Source organism: Desmodus rotundus, chromosome 6 (assembly GCF_022682495.2).
Source record: "Desmodus rotundus isolate HL8 chromosome 6, HLdesRot8A.1, whole genome shotgun sequence".
Classification (NCBI taxonomy): domain Eukaryota; kingdom Metazoa; phylum Chordata; class Mammalia; order Chiroptera; family Phyllostomidae; genus Desmodus; species Desmodus rotundus.
Window position 1 is genome coordinate 68239203 of NC_071392.1, and position 27452 is coordinate 68266654.

General features: G+C 36.6%; 1 protein-coding gene across 1 annotated transcript; it reads left to right on the top strand.

Moving 5' to 3' along the window:
• The first annotated feature begins 435 nt into the window (after positions 1–435).
• Positions 436–26882, top strand: ING3 (inhibitor of growth family member 3). Its single transcript, XM_024555162.3, has 12 exons — positions 436–601; positions 851–922; positions 3779–3879; positions 5312–5377; positions 17594–17690; positions 19740–19811; positions 20630–20749; positions 21011–21168; positions 21758–21951; positions 23195–23384; positions 24538–24576; positions 26340–26882. The coding sequence occupies exons 1-12, from the start codon at positions 574–576 to the stop codon at positions 26454–26456; spliced, it is 1254 nt and encodes a 417-aa protein (XP_024410930.1). The 5' UTR covers positions 436–573; the 3' UTR covers positions 26457–26882.
• Positions 26883–27452: the final 570 nt, after the last annotated feature.

Sequence of the window (27452 nt, forward strand, 5' to 3'; positions counted from 1 at the left end):
AGTTCGAATTGCCCGAACTTTGCGGGATAGTCTAGCATTCGATATTTTTCTAGCATGACTTCAGATCCATGACTCACAAATGCTAGAGAATGTAATCACAGCAGTAAGAACAGGTGAAAAGTTGTTCCTAGTTGTGTTACGTAGGCGCATACAATTCCCGTCATTCCCTGTACGAAAATCAACAAATAAACAGAGGCACCGTATTTCAGATTCTGTTGCGCAGCCCACCCCCACGGCTTCTGGTATTTGTAGTTTCCCGGTGAAAAACTGCCAGCATGTTAGCTCTTGCTGCAGAGGGAATAAAACTACACTTCCCACAATGGCGCGGGAACGGCCTCCGGTCAGGCTACGTCATTACTTCAGCAAACCAATGACAGCTCCGGGCGGCAGTGAGGCAAGCGCCGTCAGGCGCCAAAGTGGTTTTTTTTCTTTTCTTTTTTTTTTTTTTTCCGCCGAAGCCGAGCGGGCGCTGCTAGCGGAGGCGCCATATTGGAAGGGACAAAACTCCGGCGACAGCAAGTGACACAAATAAACCCCTGGACCCCCTCGTTCTCTAAGAGCTAAAGGCCCGCGATGTTGTACCTAGAGGACTATCTCGAAAGTAAGTGGGCAGCGCTGGCGGAGGTAGCCTGTGGGACCTGCGGGCGGGCGAGAGCGTAAGTGGACGGGATGGCGGGATGGCGGGAGGGAGGGGGAGGCGGGGGATGTTTCTTTCTCACGGTAACTGGCAGCCTCGCTCTGGGCTGGCGGCTCCTTCGACCCCCCCGACGCACGCACGGGCGCACGCAGTGACGTACGCGCGTACTTTCGCCGTTGGCCCCGCCCCTCTGACGGACTCTCTCTTTGACAGTGATTGAGCAGCTTCCAATGGACCTGCGGGACCGCTTCACGGAGATGCGCGAGATGGACCTGCAGGTGCAGAGTAAGTCGGCGCGTTTAACCTTGTTTGCTGCGCACTTTCAGTGCCAGACTTGCCATCGACTCCAGCGCCTCTACTACTTGACTCTCCTCCTGTTCATTGACTAGTACATAGGAATTATCAAAAAGAATTCTCAATGCCAAATCCTGCCTCTTCTTGCCTCCCACTCTACTTTTCTCCTGGCGTTGACAGGAGGAGACATTAGAGGGCTTGTGTTTTTTTTTTTCTTGAATTTTGGATTGCGCAATAAAATTTCCTGTACCTTCATTGAGAATGTAGATATATGTTTTAATTCACATCGGCATAAACGTTAAAATTTTGACTTTGAGCCTTTATGTATTGAACATAGATTTTAGTATTATACTTTTGTTAAAGTTCATCCTAATAAAAAATTTTTCGAGAGCAGAAAACACATAGAAGCACGGGTTATATGTGGTTTGTTTTTTCTTTTCAAAGACCCTTGGCATTTCAAATTTGAAAGGTTACGCATTATAGAATATATCCTTAGTTGTCAACAGCGTGGTATTTTGTTAGTCAAAATAAATGAGGGAAATAAGGTTGTTGTCTGCCATAATAAAAAATTTGGCTCTTCTGTTAGTGATAGCTTGGTAATTTAGTAACTTTTCCCCAAAATGAACCTTGCTCTTTACAGCATTATTTGGTTTACATGATTTTTTTTTTCTGTGAAGTTTCTTAAAAGGGTTAATGATTCAAAAAGAATCAGTGCCTTCGGAGATAAGAAGGTAAATACTTAGAGCAAAATTACACTTAAAACAAGGAAACGGTGCTCCGGCTGGTGTAGCTCAGTGGGTTGGGCGTCTTCCTGCAGACGGAAGGGTCACGGGTTTGATTCCAGTCAGTACGCGCCTGGGTCGTGGGCCAGGTACCTCGTTGAGGGTGTGCGAGAGGCAGCCGATTGTCGACCGGTTGATGTTTCTCTCGCACATAGATGTCTTTTCCCCTCTTTCTCACTCCCCTCCCATCTCTTCAAAAATAAATAAAATCTTTAAAAAATAAACAGGGAAACAGTGATGAGTACCAAATTTATGGTCATTATGTTTTGAGAGAACCTCATAAACCTTCCCCCTCTCTGAAGTGAATATAATATAGCTGTTTACTATCTCGTATAGATACTATATTATAAATTAAAGATGCAAAATAAATTGTATGACTCACAATGAAAATGGATAATCAAGTGTACTTTTTTGGCCATGTGTCACTTCCTTTCTTTGGAGAAATGTAGGTACTCTTTAATAAAATTACTTAAGTAGTATTAATGACTGGCCTGCATGGGGTATATCTGCAGAAGATATTTTTCTTAATCTCATTTATTCTGTGTGTTAGTGCCGCCAGATTTTCTTATAAAAGTACTGGTGAAGGAAGATCTGGGTTTCAGGGTGTGATAGGGAGGGAAGTAGTATCAGGAAAAGAGATCAGAGAGCCAGCATTCCAGAGCCTGGCGGTCTTGAGGTAGCTGAGAATCTGTTCTTTTCTCCTCCCCCTTGCTTCCCTGCTCCCCGCCCCCCACCACACACAACCCTTTATTCGGGAATACAGTTTTCTCAGCCTGTTGTCAGTTTCATGTGGCACATGCTACGGGTGATATATGAAAGCCACCCTCTTTTATTCAGTGTATTGTGGTGTGGAAGTCTGAATTATGTGTTTATCCACTTGCCCACGAAGTTCATTTTAACTTTAATGTAGTTGAAATGCTAAAGATTTTCTAAAGTAGCAGTGTTGTCTACAGGTTTGAGCACAGATTTTGATGTCAGATCTGAGTTCATTTTAGGGCATTAAAATGCCCTGACTTACCCTATTGACCTTATCTATTGACCTTATCTCATTACCTCTTCTGAGGAGTTTTCATTGTCTATAAAATGAGAACCATCTGAGAATTAAAATAATACAGAAATTAGAACACATAGTACCTGAAACAAATATGCATTGAATAAGGAATTGCTTATTTTATGCTTTTTTTATTATCATTACCAATTTTAAATTTTCTTGTAATTTGTACTTAGCTTATGTAAAGTAGAGGTCTTTAAACTTGTATTTTTAAATAATAGTTAGAATTTTCTAAAGTTAATAGGTATCATGGATTCACAAAAGAGACCTGGTTAGCAAATAAATTTGGAAATGCTTATTTAAATAAAGGAAGGTTCTTTTAAAAAATTAACTGTAAGACGTATCACTGAAAATCACAATTTTGAAGGACAGAGTAAAAGAGTTTTCCTCTGTTTACATGGCAACAGAATCCCTTTTATTTACTTTTTCTTTTTTAGCAGTCATGAAATGAGGTGACTGTTCTTGGCACGCATTTAGAAAAAAAAAAACTTACCTAGAATAAATAATACAGTATATTTAGTGAATAAATGATTGTACTTACTGCTTTTAATCATGATATGAGGTGATCATGTGTTTAAGGCCATATGGTAAGAGGTTAATATCTTTTTTATCACTTTTTCTTATTAAAAGAAATGTGACAAATATCTAGTGGTGCTTACTGGACATTGTGTTTTGGCACATTTGGCTGATTTAATAGCATTAGCTTTGACCTCAGCCTATTCAGAAACTGTGGTATAGAGCCTATCTATGTTGTTGACTACTTTGACTATTGGAAAAAGTTTTGAAATAATAACAAAAATAAATTATTAGTAGAGAATATTGAAACTTTCTCTTTTACTAAGGTAATTAAAATATGATATACTCACAGAATTAAAGTATGACATATTTAAGTTAGTGGCCAAGTGAAGGAGTGTATGATGTCAGATATTTGGTTTTTTCCCCCGCAGATCAAACATGTATAGTAAGTGTATGAATTTAGCCATCTGAATATGAAATGCTTTTATTATGTTGTAGATGCAATGGATCAACTAGAACAAAGAGTCAGTGAATTCTTTATGAATGCAAAGAAAAATAAACCAGAGTGGAGAGAAGAGCAAATGGCATCCATCAAAAAAGTATGTTCAACACTCCGGGTGATTTGTTAGTTAAAAGTGGGACCCTCTCAGAAAGATATTTTAAAATTAAATAGTTTTCTGGATATCAAAATGAGGGAAAGTTTTCAATGGCTCTTTAGAATTTAAATAATTGTTGTGTTTTAGAACTTCAGATGTAGGAATTTTTAATTATTGAAGAATTTTGGTATTATAAAAATTATTTCAGTAATTAGTGACTTTTATTAGAGAATCACAGAACCATAAAAAATACATTTTCAATTAGCAAATCTTGAAGCATAGTTTTTACATTGCTAGGTACCTAAATAGGTGGACTCACAGAACAGAATCCTAAGAGCTGAAAGGATCCTTAAAAAATCTTTCGGTTTAAAATTCTAAATTTATACATGAGTTAGGTTTAGAAATAAAGAATTCTTTATGTTTTCGATTAGTTGTATAGTACTTAAAGATTATCTTCAGATTGGAATGGATATCAACTGTCCCTCTAAGGTTTACTTCAAAGGTATGATCTAGTTTTTCGGGGTACGTTGGTAGAACTACTTAAGCGCCTGGCTTTGGTCATGACTGTGCCATTTAGCTCTGTGACATTGGACAGGTCCTTTAATATCTCTTAGTAATAATGGCTCCCCCAGCCCCAACCTTCATAGAATTGTTCAAGGATCAACTAATAAGTTTGAAACCTACAAATTTAGAGTATTTGTGTAATTTATTTTACTACATGGGAGGTGATTATTACTGTTAAGATAAAACATTTTAGAACTTATGACAGTTGGTCCTGGTTTAGAGGGTTCTTGGAGACTTAGGTGTGTTTGAATATAGATATAACATATATACATCCTAAACTCATTCCTCATGCCTTTTACCTGTTACATTTTTGGGGTAATACACCTTGGATATGCTCTGAAAAGTCTAGTAGTACATGGAAATTATAGAATCCATTTTTTTTTTAAACAATTTCATTTATACTCCGGAGAAATCTAAAGTGTAGGTTGAGTTATATGAACTGATATCTAACTTAAAATGAGAGTTACAGAGCAATTGGAAAATAGGGACATGCAGGGCAGATTTTTTTAGTAGTAGTAGTACTTTCATAAAAAATGTTTTAAAAGTGGAGACCTTAAATGTTCTCTACAAATTAGACAAATCTTAACTTAAAAAAATTTTTTTAAAGAAAAAGATTATTCATTAGGTCATATAACTTTTACTAGTATGGAGGCTAGACTTGGAATAGTATTTACTTTTGTTTATATCTTTTCTAGGAATTCTGAACATTTTTCTTTAATTCTTGGCCATCGTGCCTAATTTCTAATCCTATCTCATCTCTACCCTTCCCTTAACTGGATTTTTATTACTTATTAGGATAACTGAGTGATAACAAGATATGATAATTTTAAGATTATTAATTTATTCTTGAAATGAAAATATTTTTATTTAGGATTACTATAAAGCTTTGGAAGATGCAGATGAGAAGGTACAGTTGGCAAATCAGATATATGATTTGGTAAGTAAAATTAATGTGCATATATGCCATAAATACTTGAATTATGGTTATTTTAAATATTATTGGCTTAAATGTAATAAGAAGAACAGACTGAAATGTTTAACTTGCGAGTTCAGTGTCTATTTGGTTTCTTTGTGGAAAAGAGTCCTGGAATGTCCACAGTGCTTATTTACAGGTCAAGATCCTTACATATTAGCCAAATCTACATTGCCTTCAAATGGCATCTGATCTTAGACTTTTTATTTTTAAACAAGAATTGGTGTTTAGCTTTATTTTAGTAATCTTTATCTTTTTAAGGTAGTGTGTTTACTTTCCTGATAAATCATATTGAGATTGTTTCTGTGGTAAAATACACCTAAGACCACTGTGTTGACAAGAGTTCTTGGTAGTCTGGTTAGAAGGAAGATCATACTCAACTGTATTCAGTGATGTCGATAGACAGTACACAGCTGGCTTAGGTATCAAAAATGGGAAACACTAGGTTAGATGAATTTTAAAAGAAGGGTTTTTTTTTTTTTTTCAGCAGTGCTTATAAGAGATTGAAATCACTACGAAGGCAGGTATATGCAATATTTCTCAAGCTGGTATAAATATGGTGCTCTTCTTAATGTAAAGCATCTTTTCCTAAATTAGCTGCTTTAAGTAATACTCATTTCTGGTTTCACCTCAAAGCAAGTTGAAGCTGAAAACAAATGTTCACTTTTGGTGAACTTTACCATATAGATTTTATATCTTATTTTATAATCTGGACACAATCTTATTACTGAACAAGTATGTAAATTTCATGATCATTGGTAAGCAAGACACAGAAAAAAGATGCATACCACATATGATGTACATTGTAAATACTTACACAAAACTAGAAAACGTTTGTCATGTAAAGCCATAGAAGATGTTTAGTTGTTTTTACATAGTGAAAATATTTTTGGCTATAATAACCTAGGCTTGTTTGTCTCTACAATTATTCTGAAAACAATCATTTTCTCAGAATAGATAGAGGGGGCTGTAGCTTGATTTACTGTGGAATGAAAAAAAGTTCTTAACTGTTTTGATCTTGAATTATGTTTATAAACATAGAAAAAGACATTGTTATTTGAACCCAAGACTAATTTTTTTTAGTAACATTCTTCCTCATATTAAATGACTGTATGTGTCAATCTTTATTTAGAGACTACCTGCTTTTTAAATCATACAGCTCTTTGGTTCTACTCTGTTTTGTTTATTTTTATTATTTTGCTTCTTTTTATACCTTTATTAAAAATAATTCAGGCATTTAGAAAGATATATGTAACATAAATATATGCTTTTTAAATGTGTGCGTGTGTGTTTGTGTGTGTATCCATCTCTTACTTATGAACCAGAGTTTTCTTCCACTCTGTGCTTAATATAATGGCGTTTGCCTGGGTATAATGGAGGAGTGAAGAAAAAATACTACAAATGGCTCCTGTCCTTAAGGTAAACTAGTTGGGAAGACATGCCCAGAAAGTAACGTGAAGAGCCTGAATAGAAACATATAACAAATAAAGATTAATGCAGTTGAGTATTAAGGCGTATCTAGTTAAAAGACTGAACTAAGCCATACGGAGTTATTGTTGATTTCTTGAAGGATATGAGATAAGTTTTGAACAGAATTTATTCAGAGGCTCAGGGGTCTGGGTTAGGCATTCTACGGAAGGGAGAGCATTTCACTCAGAAAGAAAATGAAAATGAAATTCTTTGTGGGGGATAGATTATTTACCTAGAGAGTAAGGTAATAAAAAGTGATATAATTTAGTAAAAACAGGTGTTATAACAGATCTATACAGACATGATTTGAGCTTCTTCACTAATAGCAGGCCTTTGAAAAAGTTTAATCCTGGAACCTCACTTTCCTTACCTGTGGAACAAGAGTATTAATTTGCACCTTGAAGGAGGAGTTACCATGTATGAATGTGATGCTCTTAGCTTGGCAGATAGTAGGCATCACTCCTTTAAATCCTCATTCCATCTCATTTCTCTGACTGACATTTTCTACTTTCTTGAAGCCACTTCTTTTTCAGCTCTGCCAGGCTGAACCTGTTTTATTCCCATTCCCCCAGTATTTCTAGCACTGCCTTTTGTCTTCTTTTCATTCTTTTTCTCTCCTCCTTCCCTTTCCTGCCTCCTCCTCTGCTTCCTGTTTACTTTTTTCCCCTTCTCTCCTTTCCTCCTTTTTTAATACTCCATTGCTACTTCAGGTGACCATCATATTCATAATATAAAAATCCATTCTTCTTTAAGACTTAATATTAATCATCAGTATTATTCTCTCACCTTTGTGGCCTTTCTCTTCCTTCTTGAATATCGCTTACAATGTTTGCTGTTCCCTGGCGTTTGGTGTTTGACCTTTGTTGTGCCCTCGTCTATTCAAGTTGTTTCTTAGTATATAGAGGTAAACTCTCTTCCCATTGGTTCCCCCAGTTCCAGAAGCCAGGAAGACCAAATGCCACATGGTGAAGATTTGTTTATATTACTGTAATATAAAAATGCCAGTTTTACCTCCTTGGTGCCCACACACACCACCCAAGTTGAAAAACATTGCTCCGTTACTTTTCTGTGTGTTCTCTTAGTTTTGACAATTATACATTAATTATTCCTCAAGCTCAGCATTTTCTTCTGAGTCTGTTCATCTTACCTGAGAGTTCCTAGGTCCTGGAACTCCGTGTATTAAAACTTAACTCATAGCCTCTCCTTTTTGTTCTCTCACTCCCTCAGCCTGCCGCCCCCCTCCCCCCACCCCGCCCCACATGCACGTTCTTAATCTCAGGAGAACCATCCACATCCTAGTCATTCACATTGGAATACTGGAAGCCATCCTAGACTCCTTGTCTCCCTACCTTCCCCACATTTAGTCAATCACCATGTCTTGTTCATTTTAGTTTCTAAGTATGTACCTCTCATCATCTCTTCCTGTCCACTTCAGCATGCCATTGTCCAAGTACTTTAAAAAGAAAAAATTGCCTGGAGTGCGTTTCCTTTTCATCTTTGCTTGGTAAACTTTATCTTTCATAATCCTACACAGACATTGCTTCTTTATTAAAGTCATCTCGATATTTGTGATCTTGATATTAGTAATCTTGATATTTGTGTCATTTATATCTAGAAGAGACTTGACAACTTATAACAGAAAAGCTACACAATAGTGATTGAAACAAAAGATTTATTTTTTATTTCATGTAAAATAACTGTTAGAGAAGATAGACCAGGGCTCCAACATCATCAGGGCCCCAGACTGTTCCCAGTCTGTTCCCCCTCCTGGACAAGTGGAAGAACTGCAGTAGGGGATTCCTCAGAAGGGCTGGTTTTACAGTTCAGTCAGCTCCTTTAAAAAGAGCCTTTCTGGAAGTCTCACCTACAGACTTCCTGCTGCAAAGGAGGCTGAGAAAAGCTGAGTAACATGGCACATTGCCAGCCCCTGCATGTGGGCTGAAAGGAGAAAGGAGAGAATACATATTGAGTAGCTAATTAGCAGCTTTTGCCTTGCCCTACCCCTCAACAGAATCATACCAGCCTCCAAATCGTTAATCGTTTATTACTACTCGAATTATGTTGTAGTCATTTATTTACTTTTTTTTTTTTACTTTTATGTACCTTTTATCTTTTCCCTATTGTAAATGTCAACAACTGTGTCTTTTTGTGTGTGTGTCTTCATAGTTACTCCTCAATAAATATTTGTTAAACAAAATCACCTGCGTAAGTTGATGGAGAAAAAGGAGCAGTAATATGGCCCCCAAGATGTGAGTCTTATGGATAGATAGAGTTCATTGGTGTCATTGTTGGTGTCAGACACAGTGTAGTTGGCTGATAATTTCTTTAAAGGTAATAGAGTTATATTTTAGTATGCTGAGATTGGTTTGGTAGACTGCAGTGCAAATAGCCACTTCTTTTCAAAGTATGACTTTAAAGCAGGAAAAGGGAAAGTAATAAAGTTCAGGTAAGTTTAGTGTCCTTCATGGAATCATTTTCAGAGATCAAACAGTCTTATGATCCATGTCTTTGCTCAATATTTTTGGTGTCCTTCTTTTTAAATTGCTCTCTTCCCCTGAATAATTATACATTACATATAAATCTTTTGCTCTTTTCAATTCCTTTGCTTTTAGAAAGGATTCTTTTAAATTATAGTAAAGTATTTATTAAGTGTTATTAGACCTTGCTCTGGCCTGTGTGCCTTGGTTGGATGTCATCCCACAAACTGAGATGTCACAGGTTCAATTCCTGGTCGGGAGCGTATGCCTGAGTTGTGGGTTCAGTCCCCAGTCAGGACGCATGCAAGAGGCAACTAGTGGATGTTTCTCTTTTACATTGATGTTTCTCTCCCTTTTTCTCTCTTTCCCTCTCTCTGGAATCAATAAAAGAAACAAATTTAAAAAAAAAAAAACATTATTAGACCTTACTATACAAAGTAATGACAACACTGAATATCCAGTTAACTCATTCCCAATAAAGTCTTGGATTATTATTATTATTTCATCCTCACCCGAGGATACACTTATTAATTTTTAGAGAGGGGAAGGGAGGGGGAGAAAACTAGATGTGAAAGAGAAACATCAATCTGTTGCCTCTTGTATGCACCTGGACCTGGGACAGAGCCTGAAATCCAGGCATGTGCCCCAACCGAGTATTAAAGCTCTGACCTTTTAGTTTATGGGATGACCCTCCAACCAACTGAGCCACACTGGCCAGGGTATGTTTTATGATTTTTGTAAAATAAAAAATATTAGCTGTAACCAGGGCCCCTGAGGATAGGTGAGGTTCTAAGTCATTCTGTACCCTCACAGCCTGGCACAGATCAGGTGAATCATGCATAAAAGGACAAAGAAGACTTTTTTGAGGTGATCCAACCCAATATTTTCCTAACTTCAGTCATTTGTATTCCACCTTTAAGGTTTTTACAATATCTCCATAGCATTTGTACATCTATTTACCAAGTAACTTTTTAAAGGAAATTTATTTAAGGGGTAAACTTACAAATTTGATATTATTTACATGAATGAAAACTAGCATTACTTATCTCAAATAAATAATTACTAAAATGGTAACAGCAATTACACATCCTCCTGGAATGTTTGTGCTGTGCGTGCTGCACTGTGGTGCCAGGGTGGCTTGTGGTATGTGACCCTTTATGCTTGAGGCCAAGAAATTTACCTTATTAGCCTCGCAAGTAATTGCAATCAGATGGAAGGGCCTTGTTCAGTAGGGAGGTCAGTAAATGCATTTACCACCTGAAATTAGTTCTGCTCCCCAAAATAACAGTAAACATCCAAGTGAAAGTTTTTATAAACATTAAAGAGAAATTAAATTCTGGTAACATTTAACATTTGAGACTTTAGAATGCTATGTACTTGAGAGGTGAGTAGGTGGGACATAGTGTAAGTGTAAAATTACAGAACTTTTTATTCATAGATCATTCATCCAGTTAACAGTGCTACTTCTGATTAAATTATATGTAGGGGGAAAGTATAACTTTCATTCAGCAAATATTTATAGAGCTCCAGCTATAAACAGTTACTGGTGCTAGGTGGGCAGTAATGATGTGCATAGGCAAAGAATATAAGCAAACTAGTAAATAAAGATTATTTTAGATTTTGCTAAGTGCTGTGAAGGATATAAACATTGTGCAGAGAGGGAAAAAGAATGAGTAACTGGGGGAAGCTGTTAAGAGTATAGTCAGAATGAATGTAGTCTCAGGAGGTGACAGTTGAGGGGGTACTTGGAAAATGAGAAAGAGCCAGCCATGTGAAAAGCTTTAAAGAAAAGCATTTCAGGCAGATGATGTACCAAGTGCAGAGTCTGAGGTGGGAAAGGGCTTGGCAGATTGAACCAGGAGAATGGCCAGTGTGGTTGAAGTACAGTGAGAAAGGAGGAGTGGTCTGAGGGGGAGCAGGCAGGAGCCAGCACGTGCAGGGCTGTGAGAGTGCATGGAGCGTGTGATTTTTATTCTAACGGCAATGGGAGGCCTGCGAAGGAGTCTCAGCAGAGGAGTGAAGCACACCTTAGAGGAGACTGATGACTGATGTATGCCTTTGCTTAAGCATAGTTTATGGTAATTTTAAGTAAGCATGTATTATTTTGACAGATTTTAAGATACAACAATTTAGTATATAATCGTGTTTGATTTCGGCCTTCAGTGTTTTACTGTAGCATATTTCATTACATGGTTTTTCATTGAAATATTTTGTTTCTTTTAAAATCAGTGGTAAACTTTTTATTCCTATGACCTGCATTGCACTTACAACCTCATTTATGAAGAGAAGAAACTGGACTGCATAAATATCAACAAATGAATAACTTTGTGGAATTAGGGTTCAATAGAACAAACTAAAAATTTATTTCAGTAGTGTTTTAGTGAAATTTGACTAACAGAAAAAAAATCTGTCTTTTATTACAATAATTTCCTTCTAGAATCCTGATACTCATAATCATCATACATTCATTGGTGTTCCTCAGCCAGATGTCACTGTCATTAGGCTGCATTAGATTACAATACCTAATAAAGTTGATTTATGTATCCTCTGATAAAATTTGAACTTTTAGTTAATGCTTGAATGATTTCAGCAGTCTGTTACAGTGCCCAATAACCTTGAACCTGCTTCTTTTTTATATCCTGGCCTATTCCTGAGATGATTTTATTTCAGGCCAACGTTTTACCTATAAATTTGAGAATTCTTCATCTGGTACCCTAATTAAGAAAATATATTATGCAAGTTTGACCTTTTGATTTTTCTCCTACCCTTACTGTCTTTTAGGAAGATGACTAGATGTAGTTTATGTGCTAGGGCCTCAAGTATTTGATTCAGCCTAAAGATAGATCAAATTTTCTTCTAGTTTAAATATAATTCAGAGATGGAAAGAATCATTTTCATGACTTATCAGAGAAATACTTTACTATCATGGTTCTTTTTTCTTCCCCAACTTACCCTCCTTATTCACTATTACCTGATCTTTTCATGCATAGAAATTTATCTCTTATTGCCGCAGATTTCAACTTCGAACCCTGTAGACCGAGTGCTCATTAGAAAAGGGTAGGTTAGACATCTAAATTTTAGATTTGTCTATATTGAGAACCATAAATCATGTAGAAACTTTTAGAAAGCTTTATGTGTTTAGTTCAGTTTGGGTCTATCAGTGGCATATGAAAATGTGAATATTAGAACACTGGGAGAGTCAAAAGAGGATAAAGGATCACAACTCTATGCAAAAATGTCAAAGAATGAGGGTTTTTTTCTTTGTTTCATGCACAGGAGCCAAGTGTAACTTACGTATCTTTATGATCATGAATATCTTAAATATGCCGAGAGAATTTCCTTTGTCCCTGAAGAGACCAGAAAAATGATGATAATTTTAAAGTACTGAGATCTGGTGTTATATAGGGTAGGATTTTGGAGTTTAAGGAAACTTTTGTGGCTAGCACTTATTGACATTAAGTGGGGAACCAATCAATAATCGGACTCCTTGGTCAGCTTTGTGTTACAGTCTATATTCAATGGAAAATCTCAGTTGGATAAGTACCTTCTTTACTGCTGTAAATCAGTCTTATGGGGTCAGGTATGTGTACAGGGGTCTGGTAACTTAGGTTCTTGCTTTGTCTAATCTGTGAGGCCATTATGGTGATTAGCTAGAATAGATACTTCAGCCATTCAAAATCATGTAGGTAGAAGAGATGCACTTTATAGATTACAGTCAAGTTCAATTAAACTTTTGCTATGGCTTTTTAATACCCTGTAAGTATCCTGGTGTTTTATAGCTTAAGTTAAATATTGTGTTTAACTTATCTTCCAGCTTCTAATTTGATTTAATACAACAATGGTGAATCTAAGAAAATTCTCATTGACTACTAATTGCTTGTGTTATTAATCAGTTCATAATCTTTTTTATATGTCAGGAGGTGGAAATGATTATAAGTTATCTTACAAAGCTGCCCACAACAGTGTGGTTAAGGCTTTTCTGTGTTTGTTTATTGAAGTTATGAATGTGGGTTTTTTTGCATTATTAATTCTTTGGGTTGCAGTGCTTTTTTTGAGCTGTGTAGTAGTAGAAATTCTCATCATTAGTTTCTAAAATTTCAGGTGTAATAAACCTTGTCAGTACTGTCTTTAATATAGTAAAGTAGTTTTTCACCGCAGGGTGAAGTTGGGGTGTGATGATGTCTTCATCTTACCCTTCTCCCACTCTCCCAACTGAGATTCTAATAAGCTATATGTACCTATTACAGGCCATACTCTATTTTTCTCTAACAACACTGTTTGTCTTCCTGTCTCTTTACATTCTTTAGTTATTACTCCTCTTTGTCTTTTGGGGTTTTTTTTCATTTTTTTAAATATATTTATTGATTATGCTATTACAGTTGTCCCATTCCCCCCCCCCCCCGCACTCCACTCCATCCTGCCCACCCCCTCCCTCCCACATTCCCTCTATAGTTCATGTCCATGGGTCATACTTATAAGTTCTTTGGCTTCTACATTTCCTATACTATTCTTACGCTCCCCCTGTCTATTTTCCACCTATCATTTATGCTACTTATTCTCTGTATCTTCCCCCGCCTCCCCCTCCCACTCCCCTATTGATAACCCTCCATGTGAGCTCGATTTCTGTGGTTCCGTTCCTGTTCTAGTTGTTTGCCTAGTTTGCTCTTGTTTTTGTTTTAGGTGTGGTTGTTAATAACTGTGAGTTTGCTATCATTCTTACTGTGCATATTTTTTATCTTCTTTTTCTTAGATTAACATTTCATATAATAAGGGCTTGGTGATGATGAACTCCTTGAACTTGACCTTATCTGAGAAGCACTTTATCTGCCCTTCCATTCTAAATGATAGCTTTGCTGGATACAGTGATCTTGGATGTAGGTCCTTGCCTTTCATGACTTGGAATACTTCTTTCCAGCCCCTTCTTGCCTGCAAGGTCTCTTTGGAGAAATCAGCTGACAGTCTTATGGGAAGTCCTTTGTAGGTAACTGTGTCCTTTTCTCTTACTGCTTCTAAGATTCTCTCCTTCTGTTTCATCTTGGTTAATGTAATTATGATGTGCCTTGGTGTGTTCCTCCTTGGGTCCAGCTTCTTTGGGACTCTCTGAGCTTCCTGGACTTCCTGGAAGTCTATTTCCTTTGCCAGATTGGGGGAGTTCTCCTTATTATTTGTTCAAAGAAGTTTTCAATTTTTTGTTATTCCTCTTCTCCTTCTGGCACCCCTATAATTTGGATGTTTAAAGATGTCCTGTAGGTTCCTAAGCCTCTCCTCATTTTTCCGAGTTCTTGTTTCTTCATTCTTTTCTGGTTGGATGTTTCTTTCTTCTGGTCCACACCGTTGATTTGAGTCCCAGTTTCCTTTGCATCACTATTGGTTCCCTGTACATTTTCCTTTGTCTCTTTTAGCATAGGCTTCATTTTTTCATCTAGTTTTCGAACAAATTCAACCAATTCTGTGAGCTTCTTGATTACCAGTGTTTTGAACTATGCATCTGATAGGTTGGCTATCTGCTCGCTGCTTAGTTGAATTATTTCTGGAGCTTTGAAGTGTTCTGTCATTTGGGCCATTTTTTTTTTTTTTTTGTCTTGGTGCTTCTGTTACTTAAAGGGGCGGAGCTTTAGGTGTTCCCCGGGTGGGGGTAACACTGGTGGCTGTGCTGTGACACTGTATGTGGTGGAGGGGCTGAGAGGGGGTAATGGCACCCACTCCACTCTCTGCCGGATTTCAGTCACTCCCTCTGCTACCCGCAATCAAATTGGGCCCCTCTGGTGCTGGTTCCCGAGTGGGTGGGCTTGTGCACGCCCTAGGCCCCTGTGGGTCTCTCCAACAACCTCTCCCGTGCGGCTGGGAGTCTCTCCTGCTGCCGCCCCAACCCCCACGGGCGTTTTCAATCAGAGGTTTGAGGCTTTATTTCCCCCGCGCTGGAGCCCTGGGTTGTGTGGTCTGCTTCACTCCCCGCTGTTTGTCCGGTTTATCTGTGCGCGAATGTGGGGCCGCATGGTCTGCTAGTGCTTGGACTGCCTGCCCCGTTCGTCCCACACTCCGCCAGTCTCGGTCCTGCCACAGCCGAGTCCTCTCCACCCTGGTGCCCGTCTCCTCCCCTCCTACCGGTCTGGATGAATGTTTATTTTTTATTTCCTTGGTGTGGGACTTCCTTGCCGTTCAATTTTCTGTTAGTTCTGGTTGTGCGAGGAGGCGCAGTGTGTCTACCTACGCTGCCATCTCCCCCTCTTTGTCTTTTTGAATACAATCCATTCTTCACTAACACCTTCATGCTTCCTTTATGTCTGTACTGCCCAGTGTTATCTTTTTTAAGTGCTACTTCTGACCCTTTTTCAACTGTTGCTTATTTGATACATCTAGTGTATCGATATACTTTAAACCTTTGTCATATTAAATCTTATCATATTTTAAAATCTTACATAAATCTTGATTTGTTAGCTAAATTCTAATTACTATGAAGTCAGGGTTTCTCATACTTCATGTGTCCTTCATGTAACCCAGCGCCAAGCACATAATAAGAACTCAATATTTATTAGTAGTGTAATAGTAGGGAAGAAGGGTGGTGGAGTACTTTCTGTGCATTAACTGGTCTTGGAATCAAATATGAGTATTTTTCTGATTTCCCTTGAGATTAAATTTTGACAATGTAAAATATATTCTTGAATAACTGAGGTCTGTGTTCATACTTTATTTTTGGAAGGGAGGGTCCTTTAAAGGATGCTCTATTACCTGCAGGTTCTTTGAATAGCAGCAAGTGTCCATAATATGTGACCCTATAGGATTTTAAATATTGTAATTACAACTTCTGCCAAGCTCTGAAAAATAACTTGTATGTGAAGATGGAGGAAAATTGAGCTTTAATTTATTGAAAAATCAAACCAACACCCCAGTCATTGCTGTGATGTATAAAATATAAATAATAAGACAATATTCCTATATTTTCAATTTGAATTACTACTCTGAGTTAAAAAAACAACTGGCCTCTGCATACAGAGGTTCAGAGGGCAATGGTAGGTATAAATGGTGAAACACAACTTACCACAGTTAGATCAGAGTTAAATCTCATTTCCATAATGCATTAGCTATTGACTTTCAGCATGTTACTTAACCGCTGTGAGCCTTGGTTTCTTCTTATGAAATGGAAACAGTAATAACCTATCTCAAAAGATTAGAGGGAGGGCTAGAAAAGAGAGGCCATTTAAGCACCAAGCACATTACTTTGTATCTAGTGCACACATATTATCTTTTGCTACTTTTCTCCGCTTCCCCCTTATTTTGGATACATATTATTTAATTGCAATTCTTATTTAAATTTTTTGCTCTTGTAATGTATCATAAACATTTTGATATTTGTAAGAAAGTTACTCTTCATTACAACAGTGGTCCTGTGCGAAAGTAGTTTGAAAAAAGATGTGGTCAGTAATGTAATGTGAATACTTTTCGAAGATTTCATGATTTTTTTGTTTCACTTCAAAATAATAAATTTGAAAAAGTATTTAATAAGCTTAAAAAATAAATTAAGACTTGTTGTGAGTTTGAGATGTCATATCATTTTCTGAAATCAGTCAAAAGGTCTGTAGGAGAATGAGAAAATAAAATTAGCTGCCTTTACAAGGGCAGTAGTTTTACAATAAAACCATTTTAACCAGGCTCTTTGGGGAATGAGTTTTCTGGCTAAACAACCCTTTTGTTTCAGCCCTTTACATAAATGTTTACAAGTGTAGCGGCCCACATTCCTGCCTCAGAGAAATGTATGTATAGAGTAGAGTAGCTTCTTTGTTTGTGGACTGAGGGTCTTTCATTGCTCGTTCTGGGTAACTGTGGTGGTGGTGTGGCAGTATGGATGGCCTTGTTAGAAGCAGGGCGAGGTTAGGCTAAAACTAATCTGGGGCGAACTATGAAAACTTGCCAGCCTTTTTCCATGCCTCACCCCTCCCCCAAATCCCTGATGTCAGCTTTACTTTAGTTTTTATATCCCACTTTTTTGAAACATTTTCTAACAAATTGCAATTTTGTTTTCTTAAAACTTAAAATTTATTAAAGAGGGCTTCAGAGATTATTTAGCCAGCACCTTCATTTTATAGATTAAAAACCTGAGGTGTAGGTTAATTGATCTGCTCAAGGATACAAAACAGATTCGCTAACAGAAATAAAGATGCAGATTTCCTCATTGAACTGACACTTTAATAGTGTCCCAAATTTTGGTGGTTATCTTTGGTCTTCTTTGAAACAGGTAGATCGACACTTGAGAAAGCTGGATCAGGAACTGGCTAAATTTAAAATGGAGCTGGAAGCTGATAATGCTGGAATTACAGAAATATTAGAGAGGCGTAAGTAAAATTTACAGTTTTCCATTAATGTTGGACAGTGTGTGTGCAAATCACCAAGGAGATACCGGACCCACAGCGACTCCTCGGATCCTGCACTTTGCTGAGTGGTGGCAGCCGGGGCAAAGAGCTTTGGAGCCTTGGCAGTTGGAACTGTTCGGGTCATGGAAACTGAGAGAGATAAATAGGGTAGTCATTCACCCACTATGGAAATAACATGTTGAGTCATTCCATTTTTAAATGTGCAGTGTGCTAGTAAGATGAGTGGTAAGAACAAAGATTTAAAGAAAAATAACCATCTAGAAACAAGTCAACCATCTGTCATTAAATGTATTGACTTTGCCCTGCCTCTTTATGCTTTGTATAAACAGTAAACTTTGAGAAAGGTTATTATTTCTTCTTAAGAACTATCTTAAGGCTTTTGCCCAACTGTGTTACTAAGAAAGATTTTAATGGTTTCCACAGTACTGTCTCTTTCTCTCAAAAAAGTCTTTCTAAACTTTCTTGTATCAGCAAGAAGCCATGTTAATAGTGTTCTTTGCAAGGCTCAACATGATCGATCTCTTGCTATAGTTCACCCATATCACTGTTTGGATTTAACTAAGGAGCCTTCCCAAAAATGGAGACAAGAGCTTTGTTTAATTAGTTTAGCACTTTTTCCAACCTAAATATGTAATGTCCATAAAGCATACGGTGTGGGGCTAAACCCAGAGTAGGCTCTAGCTCAGTGTTAGTGAACCAAGTTAGTATTACGGCTGATTTCTACTAGAATTTATTTAAAGGGCTCAAACATCTTTTTTTTTTTTTTTTTTTTTTTGGTGCATTTCAACAGCAAGAACATGTACTTATTTCTACATACAGATAAAAGGTTTCTTTACAGCATGAGGTTAATTTATCTCTGTTTATACTCTAACTAAAAGTCAACTAGAGAAGCTGCCAGGCACAAATCCATCTTGGTGTCCATAGTTGCATTTCGTATTCAAAAGTAGATCCGTCACTTTATTTATTTTTTAAAGATTTTATTTATTTATTTTTAGAGAGAGGGGAAGGGAGGGAGAAAAAGAGGAAGAGAAACATCGATCCATAGCCTCTCACAGTCCCCCAACCAGGTACCTCTCTTGCAACCCAGGCATGTGCCCTGACCGGAAGTCAAGGTGGCAACCTTTCAGTTTACCAGATGATGCCCAACCTACTGAGCCAAACTAGTCAGGATGGATCCCTCACTGTAGATGATCATCTGATATTCCAGGGGAACCCTATCTGAAGATAATAACTATTTTGAGACAAAATAAAATATCCTATAGCTGCCTTGATTTTTTTTGAAATGCTGATGATAGCTCTAACGATAATTTACGCCTATTCAGTACTGCAGGAAAGTCCATGAAGCATCCTCATAAGGACACAGACATGTGAAACTAAATCAGACCCAGTATAAAAACTGTTCCACTCTTTGCCCTGCCACAGTTTCATCTCAAGGGATCAAAAGAAACCCAGAACATTTATTTAAAAGTATTTTAAAGCTTGGCAGTAGAGATTTTGTGCTTCATTTTCCACAAGCAAAATCTCTTAACTTCTTTTAGGAAGTTTTTACTATCTTAGGTTATTTTAATGATCAAAGAATTTTCTTTCACGTAATAATGCCCAATTGCCTTATACTTTAGGGTTTCCCATAGAAAAGTCTTCAATTCAGTAAAACTACGTTGAATGTTTTACCTCTTAGCAGTAGTGGATTGTAATAGCCATTCATTCATATATGTAATACCTACTGTTGTGAATTCCCTTATTAGTCATTAGCATGACTTGACCTGTTTTGTACTTAAGGTGAATATTGAGAAGAGGGCTACTTATTGTTTATAGAAACTATAGACTTGGCTCAGGGTGAAATTGGCAGTGGTAACCTAACGTGTCTGACTAAAATGAGGCATGTGCCTCAGAGTTTGCTAGTCCTCTTCTGAGTAAGGGTACACAATACCTGTATTTGATTGATATGTAAAGTTCTGTGGTGACAGTTAATGGCAGTGAGTGTCTGTGCCCCCCTCCCTTCTTTTTTAGGATCTCTGGAATTAGATACTCCTTCACAGCCAGTGAACAATCACCATGCTCATTCACATACTCCAGTGGAAAGTAAGTTTGGTTTAATGCAAATAAATTTTTAAACATAATTAAAAACTCATATTACCTGTATATTCTCTTTTATTAGGTCTGTACACCTGATTGAGAAATAAGTATCTTTCTCTTCCTTTATTTTGTTAGATATGTATTTATCATTGTGACTACTGGCAGACTTCTCTTCTTCACTTGGGAAAAGCATATTTGATTTGGGAACAGGGAATTTGTTTTACTCTGGAATCCATATAGAGGAAGAATGTCTGGCACTAATAGTATATACTTCTTACATACAACCACTTGGTTCTCCCTAGGGAGTGTAGAACTGAGCCAGGCAGTGGGCTACTTGATGGCAAGCTCTCTGTGTTTTTCATTCTTGCGTCTCCAGTGCCTAGCCTCCTGTTTGGCATATAATAAAGTTTCATTTAGTGACTAAATGAATGGTTAGCCAGTCAGCTTCATGACTTTATCTGTGCGATTTTTTTTGACAAATCAATTTGACATGAAAGAGGTGTTGAATAAAAACTTAACCTCAAGTGTAGATAATGTTTTCAAAACAGACTTTCCCTCATGCTGCATATGAAACCATGGTGCATCATGGGTTATCTTCAATACTTTCCTTCTGAAGTTTTTTTTTTTAAGTTTGAGCATTCTGCTCTTGATAAAACCTGTGACACAGAGAGGTGTTTGTCCTGTCTTCTGAGAAAACATAGTATTCTGTATTTCCTGAGAAACTCAGATCATAAGTGTACTAGTTTATAACTAGATGGAAGTATTATGCCTCGTCCATAGTTCTCTAAAGTTTAAAAACACATGCATTCTTTATTTATATGCAGAAAGGAAGTATAATCCAACTTCTCACCATGCAACAACAGATCATATTCCTGAAAAAAAGTTTAAATCTGAAGCTCTTCTATCCACCCTAACGTCAGATGCCTCTAAGGAAAATACACTAGGTAAATTTATTTCTTAAGTATGATTGGTTGCTTTAGTTTGTTCATGTTAAAATAAGGGGAATTGAAAGCATTCAAGATTAATTAATCATACAGTGTCTTTGCCTGGTTAAAGTCTACAAATGGGGAAAGAAGGAAAAGGAAAAACATGACGTGAAAATTTTAAATTAATTATTATATCTGTGATGCAAAATAATGTTATCTTAAATGCACTAAGTTTATGTTCTCTCTGACCATTTTTATTTCCTCTTTAATTCTACACAGGTTGTCGAAACAATAATTCTACAGCCTCTTCCAACAATGCTTATAATGTGAATTCCTCCCAACCCCTGGCATCATATAACATCGGCTCATTCTCATCAGGAACAGGTGCCGGGGCGATTACCATGGCGGCAGCGCAAGCAGTCCAAGCTACAGCTCAGGTAAAAGGCAGAGGCTGTGCCCTAACTATTGGCAAACTCTAGTAGAAACAACTAGATGTGAACAAAAAGCATTTTCTTAATTGTATAGTTTAGTTTTTTAATCATAGTTTTATGATATCCTACATTTTATTTAATGAAATGAATACGCAGAAATTACTTGATTGATAATGAAAAGTAAAAATACAGACTCATACATTGTCATGCAGATTCCTTCTCACAATAATTGCTCCTGGTGTCCACGTTCTTGACTATAACCCATCTGCTAGGACAACCCTTTGTTCACTCTATGTTCCAGGGCTTTCTCTGCAGCCTCAGAACTTAGGTTGCCCTGAAATGGTTCACTTCTACAGTCTGTGTCTATTCCACATTAAGTTACCAATCCTGTAATTACATCATAACTGTGTAAAAACTGGTTTTAATTCTTTACATAAAATAGCTTAAATATCAGTGATGAAAATAATGGTTTAAACAAAATAAAGTACTATTGGTTAAACCAAAATAATGCTGTAACTAGTAACAGCATTAACTTGAAAAAGACAATCTACGTGTTTATATATATTAATACTATCAATGAATGTCTCTATTCAAGATGAAAGAAGGACGAAGAACATCAAGTTTAAAAGCCAGTTATGAAGCATTTAAAAATAATGACTTTCAGCTGGGAAAAGAATTTTCAATGCCCAGGGAAACAGCTGGCTATTCATCTTCTTCGGCACTCATGACTACATTAACACAGAATGCTGGTTCATCAGCAGCGGACTCACGAAGTGGGAGAAAGAGCAAGTAAGTCGTCCAGGAGCCCTGTATCTTTACCAGGTGTGCGCACTGGGCTTGACATCCCACGGGCTTTCCTGTGCTAACACAGGCAGCCTATGAGGGATCCGAGTGCACTTTGGAGAGGTGGAAGACACAACATTGTTACTCCATACTTTGCTGCCATACTTTGAAGTGGTAGAGTCTGTAAAAAGTGTTAAGTCTAATTTTTTTAGAGTCTTAAATTGGGTTTGTTAACAAATGTTTACCTTCTTTTGTTCATTAGGATAAACCATTTTATGAGACGTTCTTCATTGTAAACCCTTATGTTCTCATGTGTTTTAGGTAAATTGATATATAAAATACAAATTACATACTGGAAATTTTTTGTTTTTAAATGAGATTCTTCATTTTGATTAAAAACAAGGTGTCTTAATTCTTGGTCTTATTGTCCCTAAAAGTGAAATTATGAAAATATCCCCAGACTTTGCATATGGCCCTCCTAGGATGGTAAGTGCCTGCATATGCCCACTGTCCGTAGATAATGAAGTCCAAATGCTGGTCCAAGAGAACTAGTTACCTAATAATTATAATTTTTTGCTGGATTCTGTTTTTGTGAGTAAATCCCTAAAAGAATGATCAATGCAGATTACCACAGAAGTGATAAGTAATTTAAAAATTAATTCATCTTAATGACCCAAATTTATTATAACTACTGGTAATAATTTTTGTATGTTTAATATTTAATTAGCATATAGGTAATGCTAAATTGTTTCAGAGTTTTAAAACTCGCGGTTTCCTGTCCTACACAGGTAAGTATTCACACATTGCCTGATGGTCACGATTATTTTCACCAAATGCTTTTGTGTACATATTTGTATTTTAGATTTTGATGAGTATTCAGTTTGCTTAAAAATACAAAGAATTACCTATAAGGTAACCATAACTAATACTAATTCTTAAAGGTATTACCTACAATTTATGTCAGTAGTAAATAGTAACTAATTAAAAAATTACTTTAAAAAATTTGAAATACTTTGAAAAAATTTCCTTTTAAATACCTTTATTCTCCAGATAGCAAAAATAAACCATTATGGAAAATGATGCTTTGTTCTAAACAATTGTACTTTTAAATCTCTTTATCAGATGACTTTAACTTGGTCTTAAACATTAATTTATTCAATTGATTTCATTTCATACCACTTTTATTTAGGAGTTATTCTCAGGTAACTTCTGGATCCTGAGCAAATAAAACCGATACTGTTTTTTTCAGAAACAACAAGTCTTCAAGCCAGCAGTCATCATCTTCGTCCTCCTCCTCTTCCTTGTCATCATGTTCTTCATCATCAACTGTAGTACAAGAAATCTCTCAACAAACCACAGTAGTGCCGGAATCTGACTCAAACAGTCAGGTTGATTGGACTTACGACCCAAATGAACCGCGATACTGTATTTGCAATCAGGTAAAAATCTGGCATATATCCATAAAAGCATAACCTGAATAAACTAGGAAAAAGAAAACAATTTGATTTTGTTCAAGTGATATTTTTACTATAGTTAAAATACCCTTCCTTTTTTTGTATAATTTTCTCCTGTTTCTTATACAAATGATGTGTGTTGTAAATACAAAGAATATACAGCAATATGTAAGTCAACCATAATCTCAGCCCTCAGGTATAACAGGTAACTAAACATTTGGATGTACCACTACTACATACCCCAAGTGCGTATTATTGTAGTCTGCTCATGTTGCCATAATACCATACCACAGACTGGGTGGTTTAAAGAACAGAAATTTATTTTCTCACAGTTCTGGAGGCTGGGTAGTCCAAGATCAAGGTGCTGATTCCATTCCTGGGTTAAGAAAGGAAGAAAATCCAGTAAATACCTTGGCAATGAAAGTGGGTTACTTACAAAAGAACAAAATCAGATTCACCCATGATTTCCCTCCGTAACACTAAAATCTAGAATTTGTTGAAATATGTATCTAGAGCTTTGAGAGAGAAGTCTGAGTGTCCTCCGAAAAGCTGTTACCCAGAGAAGTTACTTGTTCGTGTGCATAGAATAGAAAGTATGCCATCTATTTAATCCTTTCTGGAAAATTATTCGGTCTGTTGAAAACTTCAGTGAATTCAGTAATGAGGAGTTATACTATAAAGTGCTAGTAATGAATAGCAAAAAGATAATGAGGCAGGGTATATGTATATAAGGTAATTACATATAAGGTAATAACGTTTAGAAGTTTAAATGGAGTATTGACTGCTAAAATATAAATGGCCTAACATGACACAAGAAAAAATAAAAGACCTAAGTAGGTAAGTAACCAAAGAAGAAACTTGAAATCTTTACATAAGGAACCACCCACAAAGATGATTTACAGAGCAAGTTCTTTCAGACTTTGAAAGAGGGTATAATTTCTGTGTATCTCCCCCTGTGCCCCTGTAAAGTCTTTTAGAAAAAATATGTAAACTGAATAAATCTCTATATACCCTGTTTCTTAATGAAGTTGTATGTTTGGTATATTTCCGTATTTTCTAACAGTATTAAAAACAATTAATTTGGATTTAGGTGCTTGATATATAGTCATAGTAAGAATATTTAAATTTTTTTAACTAGGTATCCTATGGTGAGATGGTGGGCTGTGATAACCAAGATGTAAGTATTAAATTTTTCTCTTTAGGAATGAAAAACATCACATATTATTAACTTGAATATGTTTATTTACTGTGTCTCTCAGTCTAAGAAAACAGTTGTGCAGAAGAATTTTCCTCTCCAAGATAGAATAGTGTCCCTTAATGTGTTCCCTATTTTAACTTTTAAAACTAATTTTAGGGTTTTATGCAGATTATATTTCTCAAAAAGGTGTTACATTGTATGGAAATCAGAAGCACCCCCTCCCCTTTTGCTAAAGAATGTTGTGTTTACTAGAATCTAGTTCACTTATCAGAGTGAAGAATTGGAATTCCAAACAATACATTCTGTCAAGAAGTAGGATGCTCAGGCGAAGTGTGGGAACGGTGAGGATCTAACGTGACATTGTTTTCCTCCCATTAGCGTAGCATTTCCTATTGTAGTCTTCAGGTGTCAGCTGAGAAAAGCCACTTCTGATATAAAAAAAGTAAAGGGTATTTGACATTACTCTTTCTTTTGGAAGCTTAATTTTTGTTAGGTACATGCTTTTATTGAATGTTGAGAATGTGTGGTTTAGGAATTTTCACTCCGTATTTTCACATAGCTCTTTTGCCCATCCTCCAGAGGAGGTAACAACTCTGAATTCTATAGAAATCCTACTCAATAGGATCAGGATCTTAAGGTTAATACTAAGAGATTTAAATTTTTAAACAATGTGACGATTGAGCAGGATTAGCTTGGTGCATTAAAATTTGGGCTTCTTCTGACCCGACAGGGTCCCAACAGCATGTTCACATAGAGAGAGAAATACCCTCTATCCACTTCCTTTTTTAGAATCGCTTGTGGGCTGTTTGTGATTATTGCAAAAAACAGTGTTGCCCACGCATTTCAAGAACAGCCTTGGAAACTGTCTTCTGGGCAGTTAGTGAAAATGACAAATGAGATCTTTGTGCATACCCCATCATACTCTGATCTCTCTTGTTCCCAGTTGCACCCTTCTGAATGCTAAGATTTTCTGTGGAAGCATGGAACTGCCTAATGTATTGCAGAGTATAGTGCTTTTCCTCTCCATATCTAGCAATGGATACAAAAAGAAAGCCAGGGTATTCCTTTATGTCTTATTACAAGTAGCTTATTCCACTTTATGTGGGAAAGAATAAGGCTGAATATTAAATAAGATCTTTAAGATACATTTCCTTTCTACATAAGAGACCCATCTCACTTTTTGTCTTTGAAAGTTGGTATCACCCTGGCTGCTGTGACTCAGTGGATTCAGTGCCTGCTTGCAAATTAAAAAGTGGCCTGTTTGATTCCCAAGTAGGGCACGTGCCTGGGTTGTGGGCCAGGTCCCCAGTAGAGGGTGCAGGAGAGGCAGCCGATCAGCGTTTGTCTCCTTTTCTTTGTCCTTCCCTTCTCTTCTCTTTAAAAAAAAAACACATAAAATCTTTTTTAAAAAAAGTTGGTATCAACTTACTCTCCAAATAATTTTAGTGAAAATAAAATTACTCTCCCAAGTAATTTTAGAAGTAAAATTAGTAAATTTTAATTTTAGTTCATTATTTAGGATTACATGAATCTGAGTTAACAAAGATGCATAATTTTTCTGTGCCTCCATTTCCTTTTCTCTGAAGCTTATCAGTTGGACCATGTGATTTTTGTGTCAGCTCCTAGATGTAAACATTTCTTCCCATTAATCTCACTAATACTCATTTTACTGGGCATATGTTTGTATACTCCCTAATCTTTAGAGGCACTGACAACGATTCCTCTGCACTTTTGCTTTCCAGTGCCCCATCGAGTGGTTCCACTACGGCTGTGTTGGACTGACAGAAGCACCAAAAGGAAAATGGTACTGTCCACAGTGCACCGCGGCAATGAAGAGAAGGGGCAGTCGGCACAAATAGAGGCGTTTGTTTCCCGTGAGAAAGAAAAACTTCGACTAAGCATTTTATATAGGACTTTAAAGAAGAAAAGAGAAAGAAGAAACAATGCATTTCTAGGCAACCACTTAAAGGATTCACATAGACAATCCTGTGATTTCTTGAATTTGAATTTTATGGGTTGTATTTTAATAATGTAAGTAAATTATTTATGCACTCCTGGTGTGCTATGAATATTATTCCAGTTAGCCTTGGATTATTTCAGTGGCCAACATATGCAGATATTTGTATTCCTCAGCCATTTTCTCAAAGTAATGGGCATTCTATAATTTAGACTTCAAAGAATTCCAACGATGAAGATTTTAAGAAAAGTATTTTATATTTAACAGGTATGTTCTGCTGCATGTACTGTACTCCAGAGCTGTTATGTAACACTGTATATAAATGGTTGCAAAAAAAAAGTTAGTGCTTCTAAGAAGAATTTAAGATAATGGTTTTTTAAATGCCTTTATAATAAGCTTTGTTTCTTTGTGAAACTACGTTCAGCAGGCTGAAGGAGATGGTTCGTGTGATAAAGTGAGCTGGTGTCCTCTAGAGTACCTGGGCACTTGAACAGAAACTCCTGTAGGTGAAAACTCTTCTGTGCCATTAGTCTTTATATGTTTCTGCATCCAGACAGAGTGCAGTTCCTGGGGGTGGGCCGGGAGGGGCTGCAGGGGAGAGGGTGTTAAAGTGATACATTTTTATACCAAATGTGTTTATTTTTTTGTGCAAGTAATACTTAAAATTGGAATTGTATTAGGTGTTAAAATAAAGTTTTTAAAAAATTACTTGTATTTATAATTTACACACTTAATATTGAAAACTTCTTAATTCCAGTCAGATTCCAATTTTCATAATGTAAAAAGGTACAGAGACCCAGGACTCAGGAAGCTGTGTAATCTGTGATTTCTTTAATAATGCTTGAAATTTGTGATGTGAAAATAAGGGAAAGACATTTTTAAAGTAAATTTAAAATGC

Bases quoted from the DNA above. Each gene is read 5' to 3' on its own strand.
- ING3 (XM_024555162.3), top strand. From the start codon at position 574: ATGTTGTACCTAGAGGACTATCTCGAAA. The intron at 602-850 runs GTAAGTGGGCAG...TCTCTTTGACAG, and splicing joins CCTAGAGGACTATCTCGAAA to TGATTGAGCAGCTTCCAATG. The intron at 5,378-17,593 runs GTAAGTAAAATT...TCTTTGAAACAG, and splicing joins CAAATCAGATATATGATTTG to GTAGATCGACACTTGAGAAA.